The 17,200-nt window shown below is 38.6% G+C and overlaps 2 protein-coding genes across 12 annotated transcripts in view; both read left to right on the plus strand.

Annotated features, from left to right (window-relative positions):
• mcf2l2 (MCF.2 cell line derived transforming sequence-like 2) overlaps nt 1–3,416 on the plus strand; it is a 360,445-nt gene extending 357,029 nt beyond the window's left edge. For all 7 annotated transcript variants that reach the window (XM_048541672.2, XM_048541670.2, XM_048541668.2 and 4 more), the window contains one exon: nt 1,126–3,416. In XM_048541672.2, the coding sequence (XP_048397629.2) occupies nt 1,126–1,226 (101 nt within the window). In that variant the 3' untranslated portion in view covers nt 1,227–3,416. The remainder of the gene's footprint in view (nt 1–1,125) is intronic.
• Nucleotides 3,417–12,010: 8,594 nt separating this feature from the next.
• LOC125457471 (lysosome-associated membrane glycoprotein 3) overlaps nt 12,011–17,200 on the plus strand; it is a 31,008-nt gene continuing 25,818 nt past the window's right edge. For 2 of the 5 annotated variants that reach the window (XR_007248636.2, XM_048541681.2), the window contains exons 1-3: nt 12,013–12,202; nt 14,334–14,629; nt 15,741–15,857. Coding sequence is in view for 4 of the 5 variants with exons in the window: in XM_048541681.2 (XP_048397638.1) it covers nt 12,163–12,202; nt 14,334–14,629; nt 15,741–15,857 (453 nt within the window). In the remaining variant the exon portion in view is untranslated. Of the gene's footprint in view, nt 12,203–14,333; nt 14,630–15,740; nt 15,858–17,200 lie in introns of all 5 variants that reach the window. The other 3 variants (XM_048541680.2, XM_048541682.2, XM_048541679.2) reach the window with 3 other exon arrangements.

Consider the following 17,200-nt stretch of genomic DNA (forward strand, 5'->3'; position numbering starts at 1 on the left):
ATCTGACCTCTTGCGGATTCAACCAGTGGGAGAGGCGGAAGTGCATGCCATTGTCCGGACATAGTGATGTTCATGTCAACACCAGCTCCATACTACCTCAGACATTGCAAGCCAGAAACTGCCTTTCCCACTGTGATTCTGCAGTATTATCCTGAAGGAAAGGCCCCAAAAAAACTTACTAGTCCCTCAATTTACCCAGAGATATCTGTAAGTGGAGCTTTTCAGAGGAGGGCAGTGCTTCTTCCGGCTGAAGAGCAAATGAAGCCATCATCAGCTGTCAACTCATCTCAGGCGGTATGTTAAATGTGTAATACATCTGTCCAAATAGGAGTGGCTTATAATTATCAGATGCAAATTAATCAGCATTCTCTTTCTTATTTGCATCTGAACAGTATGGATGCAAGAGATGTTGATATGTCCTCTTCAGAAATTGCTATGGGTGTTCTAGGGAAACATTTAAATGATAGGGCTGGGAAGCATATTGAATTGATTGCAAAAAATCAATTGCATAAGCAACAAAAATACAACACCAAGGCCAAGTTGCAAGACAGGTCATTCTCTGCCTACTCCATTGCTGGCTTCCAGATGAGAGATGATGAGCCCACTGACATTACTTAAATGACCATGGAAATTTGCCAGGATTTGAGCGTGTCCACATCCAGTGCACATCCATCAGCATTGCAATGAAATGGTGAATATATACTGGAGAATTTGATATGAATTTTTTTTAATGTCTAGTGAATAAAGGCACCACCCAGTGAATTATGCAGGGCAGATCGTCCTTGGTTCAATCTGTTAAATTGCCTAACCATTGCTGAACTAGCAGTTACCTCAAGTTGGAGCTGGTTTCAATAGCCTGAAGCTACAGGGGAGTGCATCTATCAGTACTCTTACGTCTGCTGTTCTCATGACTCTTTGTGTGAATATTAGGGGTGAATATAATTAGGTCCAGTTTTAACATTCCACAGAAGAATTGTACCCTTTAAGAATCAATGCCTTTGATGTAAGAGGACAACTTTTTGTCCAAACTTGTCTCAGTTTGTTACACATAAACTGTAAATAATTGTGTGTCTGACAAATGAAACATTTTAAATGAAATTTTTCACATCATATTGCTTATTTCAGATTTTTACAGTGATATGTGCACAGCAGCATTTGCTGATAGTGAAGACAAGGAGAGTTCAGACATGGGAAGCTATACTTCAGGAACCAGAACTGAAAGCTGATCTTTATTACTTCACTAATGATAACCTTAAACTTCAGGCTTCAATCAGGCCTACAACAGTCAAGGTCCTGAGGACTCTTCAGTAGCTGAGTACATGAAGTGGGAAAGTACTACTTACTGCTGAAAAATCATATAGCTGTGCATAAAGAATTGAATTTGTTTGTTTGTAATTGAGTTGATCTGTTCATAACAAATGCTCTTCAATGCCATACAAGAATGAGTATTAACAAGGGCCAAGTTTTTGAACACATATCCAGTTCTGCAGATTTTAATATCTTGACTCTCCAGTTACCAATTTTGCTTGACGGAACAAATCATACTAAATACAGTTCAGATAGCATCAATAACAAGTGAACTTGGGCTTCTGGTATGTTGTAACTAACCAAACCAGTATTTCATGCTATTCACGTTATTCCCATTTGTTTCCACAATACACAAGCAGCCTGTTTCAACTGAGCACTCAATACATGACATCTAAACGCTGGTTGCCAGTGGAAATCGTTGATAAAAAAAATGCGAACATGGATAAAGATGCAAAGAGGCTACACATGCACTTATCAATGCATTAAGACGAGATTGCTAGTGGTATTTGAATAAGATCATTTTCTCAGGAAATGGTTTCTGATCTGCAGGGAAAAACTGCCATCTTTTATTCCTGTAATACAATTATGTTATTTTCTATCAAGATCTGCTCTATTAACAGTGGCCTGTAGCTGCATCCCTGAAGACAACTACTGTGGAAAAATACATATGAGAAATAGCATGGAATATAGGCAAAAAAATGTGACTGGTAAAAGGTGTTACAGTTTGTTGCTGATACTTCAGTTTGAAGTAAATGTATGAAAGCTGTATCTGGTCCAGATTGCATGCTCTACCTGTATCTTATTGTTACTTGAACTGTCAGATATTTATACTTTGAGAAGAATGTTGCAACAATCTTCAAAAATATGGTGGGCCTACTAAAATATAAAACTGATTGATGTGAAATGTTTTATGTACCCTGAACAGAGGCAGGTATCAATTTGCGTGAAAAGTGTTTTTTTTATTTAATGACAGTGATTGATCAAATATATGAGGGCTGTATTATTAAACCATGTCCACCAGTGAATAAACAACAAGCAAGTAATGTTTCAATGCAAAATTTAGACAAACCATGCAAAAAATAAGCGTTGCATAGTCTTGTTAATGTGAAGTAGACACAGAAAGTACATCTCTCCGATGATGAGAACATCTGCTGCTGCAGTCAGTGTTTAGTGAGGATTAGTGAGGTTCCAGAGTATAAAAATGTTTTGTCACACATCCAAGTTGTTTTCTTAAGCCCCACAAAAGGTTAACATTGTGGTTGAGCTTTTGGTGAATAGTTCCTAAAATAAATTTCATAATCTCTGTTCTCATGTACACTAAGAATGCATGTGCAAATCTGAAAGTATTAAACTGGTTTTGGCTTCATAAATATCCAAATTATTGGCCTAAAATCAACAATGAAATTTTAATACACCGCAGTTAGATTTTAATCTATCATTACTCATCATCCTTAAATAAATCTAAGTAAACCAAAGTCCTTTGTGTAACAACATTCATCTTTATTTTGTAAAAGTGGCAGATGTTTCTCAATATTTTCCTTTTTAAAACAGACTTATGATTCTATCTGGCAGGAGATGAATGTTCATTAAATTACTTAGCATTATCTAATTTAGTTGTATGGTAATTGTGTTGTAAAACAATCCAAATGATATCATTACTATGACTCAGATGTTTTTGTTGTTTAGATTGCTCACATTGTCAGAGCTGAGATTCCTCTGTTATTTTAACATTTCTATTGTTTTGCAACAATTTTTCTGTTGTCTATCAATGTATAATGTTAATGAAGATTATATTATGTCAAAACAATTATTATATATGTAAGAGATCAGTCTTTTTTTCAAAAGGGTTCTCATGGTCTTATGTTTATTTTTTATGTACCCGTGCACTCAGTGTATATGCAATCCAGCTTTAGCAATGAATTGGTGCAAATGTACTGCAGCTATTTTACACATTAATTATACAAGTATGTTGAAATATCTGTATATGTTGTCACTAATATTGTTATGTGTTGATATTTATGTAATAATTCAGAAACTGATTCCTGCTGTGAAGAGAATTTATTTGATTTGTCACGATAAAAGTTCAAGGCTTACTTTGGAACCACAAAGTGCGAAAAGTTGTTTTTTGTATACCTCATCCCTTTTGAGACCTAAGGCAAAATCATCGCTAAAAACCTAATATGTGTACATTTTTAAGCTGAATATTGTAACATTAGCAGTTAAATTATTCTGATTATTTATTTGTGAATTTGTTTAAAACAAGAAAAGTGACAACAATTAGAAAACTAAATATATGATAACTCTCAATGTGAATTTAAAATCTGGAAAAAATAAATACAAAGGAAAATCAATTTGAATACAAAATGCAAAAACAGATTATGAGATCAAATGTGGCATACCAACTTATTGAGATTTGCACTATTTTTGTCATGCGCTATTTCATCTATTGGGGTTTTAAAATCAGTCATTATGCACAAGTTCAAATAAAAGTTATTGCTAAATGTCTGTTTGAATGATCAAATCCAAAATACAAATGATATTCAGACTTACAGAAAAGAATCTGAATCGTCCAACCGGTTGATCAAGTCTGTCGCAGACAGACACATTGCAAAATGCAGGCACCGTAAATTCTCCCCTCTTAATAACTGGAGTGTTTTCATTTTTGGAGGATTTCACTGTGTGTAAAGTGTTTTGCACTTGTAAAACTTTATATATCTTCCTTTGGAAAAGACAGAATAAAGACCACTGGCTAAATTTGAAAAAAAATCCAATTATTTCTCAACATTCAAAGGCAAACTTGCAGTCTTCCGTGGGCTGCAACTACTGCCATTAATAAGCAAAGATACCCCTCCATCTATCTTCTTAACCTCTATACATCCTGCCCTAATTTGCCTTTCTAAAATGCAACACCTCACATTCATCTAAATTAAACTCCAATTGCCATTCCTCAGCCCATTTGGCCTGTCTGATCAAGATCACGTGGAACTTGCTGCAATTTTTGGTTAATCTCCAGGCATGGAGGTGAGATTTTCACTACAAAGCAGTGAGTTGTCAATTAAAGGGGATTATAACTTATTAACAATTTTATAAACTTTCGTCTAGCCTCACTACTATGGAACAATGTATGCCCCTCATCCACAGGCATTGACATCCAATATTTTACAACCCTTCATGATGCTCACAGCATTTCTGTGATCCACTTGCATGATATTCAGGAAGGACAGACCTTCATTGCAGGGGACACTGTCAACTAGCTTTGAAAGACTACTACAAGGACACTTTGTGCACAGTGAGTCACCCAGCTCATAGATTGGACCATGCTGCATCTCAGGGTTGTTGTTGTTTGTTCTCTTAGTACGTGCTCACTTATTGTTTACCTGAATGCTTGCCTTTCCTTGACTTGCCTTGCTGTGCCTATTAGCACATAACCAGGTAGCTTGCCTTGCTGGTCAGCAATCCTAAGTTAGGAGGTGGATATGTTGCTATACAGCAGTGTGTCTCATCAATGTCATATCTGCACCATATGCTAGCAGCTCATGTGACAAACACTCTGCATGTGCAGCAAGCAGGCAGGCATATCTCAATGTGTTGGAGAGTAGTCCTCACTGAAGTCCATCAAGTTGGCATCAGTCAGGATTGAATCCCAAGAGGTGGGTGCTTGTCCCTGCAGGCAGAGTCCTCACAACATCATCATACTGAAAGGAGCTGATGCATCCCAATGTGCAGTATTGAAGTGGAGAGCTAATGTAAGTGGGTCAGACTTGTGCAGTGATGATGTGATTAGGCTGGTGCATGTCCAATGCCAATATCTGGGGCCAGATGTGTGGGTGGTCACTGCCCATGGAGCATACCCTGAAATACTGGGGATTGCTCTCCAAGTTGGAGACATGAAGCAGCGAGTGGCGAGCCGGATCTGCCAAAAACCTGCTCCAGTTTTTGTGTTGGGAATTGCTGCTGTCTAGTTTTTGCCTACCTCAGGGAGAATAGGAAAATGCATAGCAAGAAGGTAAAGCTCAAGTATTTACAGTATGCAAGTGGGTGCAAATAGGTCTCTTACTGATCACTTGTGAGATTTTCATCTCACCATGGTTCCTGAATTGGGCTTTCTTTACTCAGCATTAAGAACCCTATTTCTGTCACAACTGAGTTTCCACTGTTTACATTGTTCGGGGAATGAATCTACCCAAGGTCCCCATTAGCACAGTGAGCCTCACCTAACATCAAACTCCTGAACCAATATACATGCTGTGAATATTGTAAGATGTCCGGGATTAAAGGTCACTCATTAGATGGAGTATACAGTGCACTAGAGACCATTTGTTGCATCTAACATATTCTGAAATGAATTGCTCAGATGTTACCTACATGTTACTTCACATACACAAGCAGTAAAGCACTGAAAACTGAATCAGGGAATTGCTACAGTGCAGTAGAAGGCATTTGGCCCATCACGTCTGCCATGGCTCTTTGAATGAGAGTATGACTTAGGCCACTTTTCTATGCTTAAATATAAGAAGACTAACATCCTGCTCATCATCCATGTGCTGGCCACTTGGTAGAAATATTCAACTGGGCTCCTTCCCAACTGTTTCTCTGTAACCCTTTAAGTAATTTCTCCTCAAGTATACTACTATTGCATCTGCTTTCCGTGGAAGAAGTACATTCAAAATCATGACAACTTGCTGTACAGTATAATACTGCTGCATATGGCCTCTACTTATTCTGCCAAACACCTTAAAATATTGAAATATCTTGTTCTGATAATCATCACTCAAACATTCATCATACTTCAGATTAGAAAGAAGAAATTACTTCTTCCCAGCTCAGCTAATCCAAGCTATCCATTTTATGTTCTAACATACCTCAGTGTACTATAGGCAAAAGCTCTGGAAGTTTGAACTATTAGCACTGTAACTTCTCATTTATAATGCCTCTCTCTGAGGAGACAGTGGCAGAGAAGTGAGATTCAAGGCTAATATTCTGAGAGCATGGGTGTAACTCTTACCACAGCAACTGCTGAAATTTAAATCAGTTAAAGAATGTACTGCTTTTTTCATTAGTTCATGGGACATGGGAATTGCTAGCTGGTTAACAATATTGCCTACCCCTAGTTGCCCTTGAGAAGGTGGTAGTGAGCTGCCTTCTTGAACTGTGGCAGTCCACATGCTGTAGATTGACCCACAATGCCTTTAGGGAGGGAATATGCATTGTCAACAGAAAATGCTGAAATTACTCAACACAAAAGGTAGGATTTGAGTAGAGAGAAAAAGAGTAAAGATTGATGTTGGATAGAAGAAATGGAAGGGAAGATGGAGCTGTAACCTCAATCCAACTAAATGTTAAAAGATTAATTGATTCCACATAAGAATGATGATGATGATGTCATTTAATATTATTAAAATGAATAAATCATTTTTAAAATCAGTCTGTGTTCCTGTCAATCTAGTGGAATGTAGGCTTGCATTGTACATGGAAGATTTAAGGGACGGAAATACAAGACCATATATGACCCAGCTACAAACATCTCAGGACTCAAGGATGTCCATGACAGAAGCGGGCTGTTTCATTCCCACTACCCATGATGCAAGCCCCGGTGACATATCCTGAGACCAAGAGGCTGTAACCCCAGCAGGCAGCATAAACATCAAGGCCAGAGCAACTGCAACCAGCCTCAAAAACGTACCTCTGTTCCCAATTACAGCATGGCTCTAAGTACAGGAAATTGATCAAGCTGGACACAGCTAATTTGAAAATGATCAGGTTTTCCTGACTATCATGTGAGATATCTGCATGTATGTAAATTGCAAAACTCTAGATGTAGATCCTTGACATTGATCAGTCTTGGGGTAACTGGTCTGAAGTTGATTACAGTCAGAGGCTTTCCATCAGGTCAACAATAACATTGTGCATGTCAGCCATTGTTGAGGTGTTGTGTCACCATAGTCTCACCACACCATAGGGCTGCTCTCTCATTAAAGAGAGACAACTGATGGTGATTTAACCAGAGAGTCACCAGACCTCAGGTGAGGGGAGAAGGAGAGTCCTTCATGATAACCTCAGCCAGTGAAGGGAATTGAACCCATGCTATCTTCATCAAACTGCTTCACAAACTGACCCCCCAGCCAACTGAGCTAAACCAACCCCGATGTCAGCCATAATATTCAGCCCAAAAAAAAGGTCATGGTTGGGAAAACATACCCAGGTTGGTTGAATAAATTAACAGTGATGATCAGTCTTCCTGCAATGATTGTCATCAGCCATCAACTGGTGAGTTCTTTAAGGTAAAGATTCTGGTGCTGGCAGGTAAACCTCAAAAGATTTTCCAATTGGATACATGCTTGGCTTGCTGCTTGGCAACTCAAAATCTAACTGAAGTGATTCTTGCACTTAACAGATGATTGACTCACACCGCAGAACATATTGTAATTTGATGTTCAGTATATCTGTTCCTAATCCAGGATTATGAACCATTGTCATGAAACAATATAAATAAAAACATGTAGCACAGAAGAACTGCAGTATTGCAAACATATAAACAAGGAACGAATGTAGCGACTTGACCCTTCAAGCTTGCTCCACTATTTGGTAAGATCATAGTCACTCTGATTCTAACCATGTCAAAAGTCACACGACACCAGGTTATAGGTGAACACGTTTATTTGAAATCACAAGCTTTTACAGCAGCGCTGTTGGACTATAACCTGGTTTCATGTGACTTCTGACTTTGTCCACCCCAGTCCAACACTGGCACCTCCACATCACAATCGATTTTAACCACAACTCTACATGCTCGCATATCCCTGATAATATGACATTCCCTTGGTAATCGAGAATCTATCAATCTCTCCCATAAAATATTTAATGATTCTGCAATCGCTAGATTCCAAAGACTCACAGCCCCCAGAGTAAACAAAATGGGTGCCCCTTATTTTTAAACTATGACCCCCTAGTTCCAGATTGTCCCTCAAGAGAAAACATGCTTGCAGCATCCATCCAGTCAAGTCCTCTTTTATGTTTATATAAGTCACATTTGACTGTTCTAACTAAATTTTTCTCATAACGAAGGGGGTGATTTTTGGAGATATTTGTGAGAATATACTGCAGGACGAAATCTCTCATTCACTGAAGAAAACAAAAAGAAAACAGGATGTTTCCCCTCTAGTCTCTCTATCACAGAGGAGGGGACTGTCTCCAGCCCAACATAAACACAGAAAGGGAGGGCTGGAAGGTTGCTAGGCTGCAGGCATGAAGGGTGATCCTGTGCCAGAAGTTGGAGGAAGGGGCTCAGAAGAAGGACGATCAGGACCAGTCCTGCCGTACAACATAGAGGTGATTGAAGCACAAAATATGAACCTGGAGAGTGCATTACATGTTTACACAATCCTGTGAACAATTATATGCACCCACTGCTGGCTAGCACCAATATACAGAGTAGTGGTGTAACCAAAATGGCACCAACTATTTTCTTTTTGTATTATAGGAACAATGTCAGGAATGCAGGGATATGCAATGGCATATGCAAGTTCAACACAGAATTTTCCACACCTGCCCCATGCTATCAGCACTGCAGATCTATTCATTCCTATCCTACGATGGGCAAAGTCTGAGAGTTTCATCTGCTCACTTGGCATAACAAAAATGCGTAGCAGTCATTGCACAGTCAATAAATCTTGAGACAAGCACCATGTTTCTGTCATGTTCGTACTAATCTCAGCTGACGATGTTACTAGACAGGTCAGATCCCAGACAGAAATCTGACACGATAGACCATACAGAGATAGCAGGAACTGCCGATGCTGGAGAATCTGAGATAACATGGGATAGAGCTAGATGAACACAACAGGCCAAGTGTGGTCTCGACCCAAAACGTCAGCTTTCCTGCTCCTCTGATGCTGCTTGGTCTGATGTGTTCATCCAGCTCTATCCCATGTTATCTACAATAGATTATACTTTGTTTTTCTACATTAGTTAGGTGATTTTTCATTAAAATACAACCACACAATGCTGCAGACTGGGTTTTAACAATTAAACAGAAGAAGCTTATTAGGCTAAAGAAATTAAGATAAAATCGAATAAACCAAGCCATGATTGATAACACAATTTTTAAATATTGAAACAAACAATACAATGCAATATTCCATTTATCCTAACATTATCCCTTTAGTTCTGAGGAATTGTATGACATATCCTTTGCAACACAGCAATGCCCAATTGTGTCCATATTCCAATGCTCATAACCCATAAATAATGTGTTTCCAACACCAATCTGGACGCCCAGCATAAGATTTCCCTTCCGCAGTTTATACATTGTTCTAACAATATGTTTCAGCTCAATGAAAAGTATTTCTTACACAGTCATTTTTCTATTCCATCTTGAGTGAGGTTGCCATATTGTATTTTATGTGTTTACGGAATGTCTGCATCACTTGCTGGGCCAGTATTTATTACATATCCCTAATTGCCCTTGAGGAAGTGGTGGTGATCTGTGTTGCACAAAGTTCCTGGAAAGTGGAGTTGCAGGTAGGCAGGGTGGCAAAGAAGGCATTTAGCACGCTAGCCTTCATCGGTTATTGCATTGTTAGTACAGGAGTTGGAACATCATTTTGTGGCTGTACAGGACATTTGTGAGGCCACCTTTCAAGTACTTCATCAAATTCTGGTTGCCCTGCTGTGAAAGGATATTATTAAATTGTAAAAGGTGCAGAAAAGATTTACAAAGATATCATCAGGACTAAAAAGCTTGAGTTATTAGGAGAGGCTGGACAGGCTAGGACATTTTTTCCCTGGAGCACAGGATGTTGAGGAGTGAACTCATAGAAGCTTATAAAATAACGTGGGGCATAGTTAAGGTGAATAGCAAATGTCTTTTCCCTAGGCTATTGGAATTCACTACTAGAGGACACAGTTTTAAGGTGAGAGGGGAAAGATTTAAAAGATTTTTCACACTGGGCAATTAGTGATGAACGATAAATGCTGTCTAGCCAATGACACCCTTACCCCATGAATGAATAAAAAAGAAAAAAAACACTCAAGGCATTTAACACTGTCCAGGAGAAAGCAGTCTGCTTAATAGGCACGCCATATGAAACCTGAAACATTCACTCCTTCCATTGCCAAAATTACAGTGGCAGTGTGTCCACTAAATCTTTGCTATCTGCAGAGATAGGGGTATGGACCTCTTGTGGATAACACAAAAATATAAAACACTTTATAATATGAATGCTCTATCTACCACAAAGGACCAGGTGTTCCATTGGGAACCTATCAATTAGGGAAAAACAAACTGGGGCTGGAGCTGACTGTGAGTACATGGATTTGTTGGTAATGAGTTCCATGTAGCAAGGAGTGAGTCTACTGCAGTGCAGCAACAAATCATGGCTCCTTTGACAGCACTTTTCAGGCCCACAATCTCCAATCCTACAAAGTCAAGGTCAGCCCAAGCATGGGATTACCACCAACTGCAAATTTCCCCTCAAGCATGACAGCGTTTCATAACTGTCACTGGGTCAAAATCCTGAATTCCCTCCCTTACAGCATTGACAGCTTGCCTACCCCCCAATAGAGTCATACAGTGTGGAAGCAGACTCTTCAGTCCAACTCATCCATGCCAACCAGGTTGACATTGTTCCCAAACTAAACTAGTCCCATTTGCCTAGGTTTGACCTATATCCCTCTAAACCTTTCCGCGTACCTGTATTCATGTACCTGTCCAAATATCTTTTAAGTGATGTAACTGTACCTGCATTTGCCACTTCCTCTGAATGAAGAGTTAAGAGTCAACCACATTGTTGTTAGTCTGGAGTCACATGTAGGCCAGGCCACTAAACAGCAGATAGGTTTTTCCGACAATTGGCAATGCATTCACAGTCATCATTAGATTCTTAATTCCAGATATTTATTGAATTCAAATTGCACCATTTGCTGTGGTCGAAGGGCATTATCTGGGTCTCTGGATTAACAGTCCAGCGATTATTCCACGAGGCCATTGCCTTCCCCCATGCCATGTTGTTGGAGCTGCATTCATCTCAGAAATGCCTAATCAGGTGCAGTCTTATGTCTTGGATCCACTGTACAAATTTCTTTGTGTAAGTTTCTCTCTGTGTAAACCTGCATGCCATTACTCCATAGGCTTCAGAAGTGCAATGTTTGTGTCTATGATTCAATCAACCTTAATGTTTTCAACTTAATTGTGAAACTATTATTATTCAAATCTGTCTTTTCCATCAATGCTACAAAGTACAAATGTCTGAAAAGGTTGCATTTACCCTTGCGGGTACGAAGATCAGAATAAAAATGGGCAGAAGCTACATTGTTACAGTTCAAGGAAGTTTATTAATAAGTTCCTCTGATGTTAAATTGTTGTGCTTACTCTAGTCAACTTCCCAATCAAACTGTTCACAGATGTTATGACACAGGTCTGGAGCAGGTGAGAACCCAGGTTTCCGGGGTCAGAGGTAGGGACAATACCACTGCACTCTGTGTAGGGAAAAGTCATTATATGCCTCTAGAGCAAGTGGGACTTGAACCTGAGCCTCACTTAGTTCAATGTTAGGGAATACTATCTTTGCACTACAAGGACCTTTCGAAAATACCCCCCTTGATATTTTCAAATCAGCTTGTTTAGCTATGAAATTGCACAACTTGAACGGGGATCTCCTGATTCAGGGGTAGGGACTCTACCACTGTGCCACAAGGACCTTTCCTGCTTGGTGATATTGAAACACCTGCACCTCATCGTGAAAATTGTGCAATTTTTGATCTCACTTCCTACCTGTCTTAACTTTGTCCCGTGACTTAAGGCTTTATTACTACGCAAGTGGCTTTTCAACAAACAGATCTGATTTGTGTCTAAGCATGAACCGTTCGGGGTTGGTCATTGGTTCGGTTATTTTGTGTAAGTTGATTAAAGGGTTTTGCTTTCTTTAAAAAAAGCACTTCTTCCTTAAAACAATTAACTTCTAAAGCTGTATTCCTGATAATATTAGGTGATTCCCCGCATTGCTAATTACGTGAGTCAGTAATAGGTTGGGCGGGCGGAATGTTTGGAGTTGAAAAGATTTTTTTTCTTTCACTTCGGTTATGAAGTGCTTGTCTACGTGTCTTGACTGACTGAAGTAATAGTTTTTGAGTTAATTAGTTAGAAGAACTTTTCTCTTAATTCGCCTAATAACCAGGAAGTGTAGACAATAGATTGCAACATCAGATTTGCAACGTCACCATTTTCTGAATACCACTTACTCTCTGCTCTTTAAATTCTTGTCTAACACGTTTTCTGCAATCACGTTTAAAGAGCATGTTTTTAGAGATTTGGCTCTAACATCGTCGGGTTGTTACAGAAATTGTCGCGTGCAAAACATGATTCCAGAACAGTACTCACGACTGTGTATCATTGTGTCTGCCCGCAGCACGATCCGATAATGGATTGTACACGCGACCATTCACTCCACCACGGGACGTGGGTATCGCTGGCTAGGCCAACATTAGTGTCTGTTCCTAGCTGCGGTTTGAGAAGGTCGTGATGACTGAACACTGTTCACAGGTGGTTTTGGAGTGTTCGACTGCTCATCAAATACTGTACTAGGGTAGTTAAACGCCCCCACATAATATACACTTGTGTCCTTGCCAATCTGATATATCTGGACTGCGTTTGAGTAAACGGATTTGAATTTAATTGCTTACAAGAGTTCTGCTTCACAATTTTTTTTGTTGTGAACTAATGTGTGTAAAAATTACATTTTCCCCTCACTAAAATGGAATACTCATTATTAATCAATAGTTGACAATGCTGCAACGTCAAATGTTAGTTTGTATTAAATATAATTTCCAAGTCTTCACCACTATCACTAACATTTTAACCACTTTTTTGTTTGGGGAAATGTTTCAACATAATTTGAAGTTTTGTCAGCTCCTTGTCTACTAATCTACATTTGCCTCCCACTTCAGTCTGAAGGTTAAACTTGAAGCTGTTTTTGTTCTTGCTTTTATTATATAAATTTTCTTAAATCACTTAATTCTGGGTAATGGCTACTTTTGAAAGTGGGACCTTCAGTAAAACCACCTTTTTTGTAGTAATATTTTCAGCTTGCTGTTGTAGTCTGTACATGTAAAAGATTATTTTCTGGAGGCCTTCATAGTAGGATAATATCTAAATGCTATAGGTCACCAGAAGCTTTCTTGTACAAGCTTGTCATTTTATGTTGTCTTTTGGGATGTGTGCTACAAAGTTACCAAGCCACTAGAAGTTTAGATGTAAATCAGCCAGATTGCTGGATTCCACTAGCTAACTACAAATCCCATGTATTTTTTAAAAAATCACTTCCTTGAAAACACTTCTAAATATATTCAAGATACTTTTTTCTTTCTTTTAAAGAAAACTATCCACTTGCAAACACTTCAATCCAACTAGTTGCTGAAACAAACATTTGACAATCCAAATGGTGCTTTTTTGAACTATTGGATCTAAAACTTCACTGTAGCCACTATTTTCAAAACTATGAATACAGTTCAATAAGAATTGGATGAAAATGCCATGAGTACATCTTCATATTAAAATGAGTTTAATTAAAACCCTTTAATGTTTTGTTGAGAGTCTGAAATCTAACTTTTAAAAAAGTAGACTGTCCTAGAGAGGAAAGTGAAGAAGCATGATGAACACAGCAGGCCAAGTAGCATCTTAGGAGACCTCTCCCTATTTATTTCAAATCCTGTCCCCATAATCCCTCTTCTGATGACCTGTCTAGGCCTGAAACGTCAGCTTTTGCGCTCCTAAGATGCTGCTTGGCCTGCTGTGTTCATCCAGCTCCACACTTTATCTTGGATTCTCCAGCATCTGCAGTTCCCCATTAGTTCAGGTGAAGAAGCATAGTCAGTTTCTTTCTTCACTTGCCTTTACATTTTTCATGTTGTGGCTAATGAGGACTGCAGAACTACCTTGACCCAGTATGTGATTACAAACTTTCTTTAAAGTACAGTTACTTTGTTTAAAGTGGTCTCAAGCATTTGGTTAACTTTTTTTGTTTTTACAGGCTTATGTGCAAGTTATGCTGCTTTGGAAGAAGGTGCTGCATTACCAGATATGTTGAATACAGTGACCAGTATAGTTAAACCTAACACAACTCTCTCTATGACTGCATGGTCCATGCATGTCACCAACATGACTGCACAGACTCTGTCAACTACCCATGTGTTGACAACAGTGCCCCCTACTTTGACACCCAATTTTTCACTGCCTGAAACTGGACAGTATAATGTTTCTATCAAGAATGTTATTTGCATCAAGGCAAGACTTGGAATACAACTTTTTGTCAAAGAAAATGCAGAGGCAAGTTCTTTTTTTAAAAATCTTCAGACTTCTGAAAGTAGAATTTTGTCCTCCAGAGTTTGCTGTTTATCACACTTGGACTTGCCCTTGACTGTAAACTTTTTTCTTTTTGGGTCTTGCTCTAAACTTGTAATCAAACATTGCAATGCCCTCTATTGGAGGTTTGGGACCTGTGTGGATCCTGAATCACATCAACCAATCAAGTGGAAAAATATATTCTGTCTGCCTAAAACAAAAAGTGAAAATGTAAAATAAAATTTAAGTCACATTTGTTTCACTTCAATTTAAGGTACAGATTAGGAAACTACAAAACTTAAAGGTCAGTATATCTGAAGGGGGCCTGCAATTATGCAAGTTTTTGAAAACTTTATTTTCATTGCTAAGGGTGTTTTGTCTGACAATTCAGACTTGCCTTAGTTTTTTGGCAGTCTTGTGGGAGTGGTTACTTTTGAAAATCCATTTGGAATAATGGGAACAAGGTGAGATTTAATCTCTTTGGTTAAAGTGGACAATTGGGACATGCCACCAGCCCTTTTTCCACTGTAAAATCATAACACTGCATGTTTGAGGTCTCCAAGGAGGCTGGTTGGAGGAAATAATTAGGCTGCAAAAAGTCATTTTGAACTTGAATGGACAAGTTGTAATATTTTTGGCATATTTAGTGGAAAATCACTGAAGCAATGATTAGCTAGATAATTTGATGGCACTGTCTTATTGCAATGATGTTAGCTGTCTTTCTTTTTGAAACACAATGGTTTGCACTTTGTTCAATTTTAAACATTGCCTGTTGTGACTGTGGAGCCTAGTCTGGCACTAATGGAACTGAGCCTTCAATTTCTGTTTTACAGGTGCCCATAAAGACCCAGTGAAAAGCTGAGGCATCTTTCTAATTGATCTAAGTCTCACTTAGACAAATTGCATTCTTAGTCACTGAATCCAGGTTGTGAAGTAGTTACAGACCAATTTTTAAAAAGCTAATCTCTTATAAACTTCAAATGTTAGCTGTCACATTTTTATGCAAATTTTCCTTTTCCTAATGGTACTTTATGCAGTTCAAATTCTAGCATCACTTCAGTAAATTCTTGTTCTAAATTGTGTACTCACTTCACAGGATCTGCACTTCAACGTTCCTCCAGCAAAGACTGTAGTTTCAGGGAAGTGTGGAAATACTGCCTCCTGGATTATCCTAAAATTTAATTTGGGATTTGTGAATTTCACCTTTGTGAAGGTGAGTTCATTACTAACATATCGTAGACCAAACGTGTTGACTTGACTGTAGGTTACTGCTATTGCAATTGACTGACTATTAAACTGGGGTTAACGGTTGCCCACAGCGGACTTACTGTATGGGGGGAGCTTCCAAAATTTAATCAGCATTTGTGTAGCCTTGAATTAATTAAAATAAAGTGCTTTTGAAATAATGTCTTGTATTAGTGAATTCCTCTGAATTAATTCTTATTTGATCAGGTGACTGGATTAATTAAATGAATAAAATGGAGAGACTTATAAAAATTAAATGAAACTTTAAACTTTGGAAAACAATAAGAATAGTAAAGTATAAAAGACCAACGAAGATATTGGTGTGCAATAGAGCCAGAACATATGGTTAAAGCTGCTCTTAATTGTGGTGATGTGTGGCGGTGCAAGTTCCCTAACCCCTTTTCTTCTTCAAAGAAGTCTCAAAGCACTTCTGAGACAATTATTATAAATATCATTTTTTAACAATGGTCATGACTGTAATGAGCAAATATGTTGCAAGTCCTAAAGTCTTCTGATAGATGAAGAACATGGTAACTAATTTTATTGGTGATAGTTAAGGCTAAGCATTGGCCAGGCTACCAGGAAGTAGGTGAATTCCAATAGATTCTGTGACTTAGACTGTAAGGACTGCAGAAGCTAGAAGCCACATTAGCTGGAAAAGCACAGCAGGTCAGACTGCATCAGAGGAACGGGAAAGTATGCACTTCGGGCCAGGTCAGCCCTGATGAAGGGTTTCAGCCCAAAATGTTGATTTTCTTGTTCCTCTGTGGCCTGACCTGGTGTGCATAACCAGATTCACATCCAAATGAGTCCAACAGTTTATGCACTTATAAAATCAAAAGCATGACTTTTTGGCACTGAAATTCTTTCACATTTAAAGTACTTACCATGCATCAAGCTGCACTTTCTCTTTCTCATGGAATTGTTGTGCTCCAGCAAGTGGCTGCTAAATCATATTAATGTAAAGATCTCCATTTTTGGGATGCACACCAATTTTTCCAACTGATATCACTGCAATGACCTTAATCAAGTTTTAACATCCAATTGATTGACTTTCCGTGCTTGAAGTGGGGGAAAAAATGTTAGTATTGACTCTTGGTGGGGGAAAGCACTGTCAGTGCCTATAACTGAAGACTGTGTATTTTGGGAAGCACTGTTCCTCTGTCACTCTAACTGTGCTTTCTCTCCATAAATGCAGCCAGACCCCAGTTGTTAATGTGAGCTGTGACTCTTCAATATATTTTATTCTGCTCACTAGCTTGAGCCCTACACAGCATAGCTTGTATTTATTCCATAAAATGTTTTCACTTG

The sequence above is a fragment of the Stegostoma tigrinum genome, chromosome 14 (genome assembly GCF_030684315.1).
Source record: "Stegostoma tigrinum isolate sSteTig4 chromosome 14, sSteTig4.hap1, whole genome shotgun sequence".
Classification (NCBI taxonomy): Eukaryota; Metazoa; Chordata; class Chondrichthyes; order Orectolobiformes; family Stegostomatidae; genus Stegostoma; species Stegostoma tigrinum.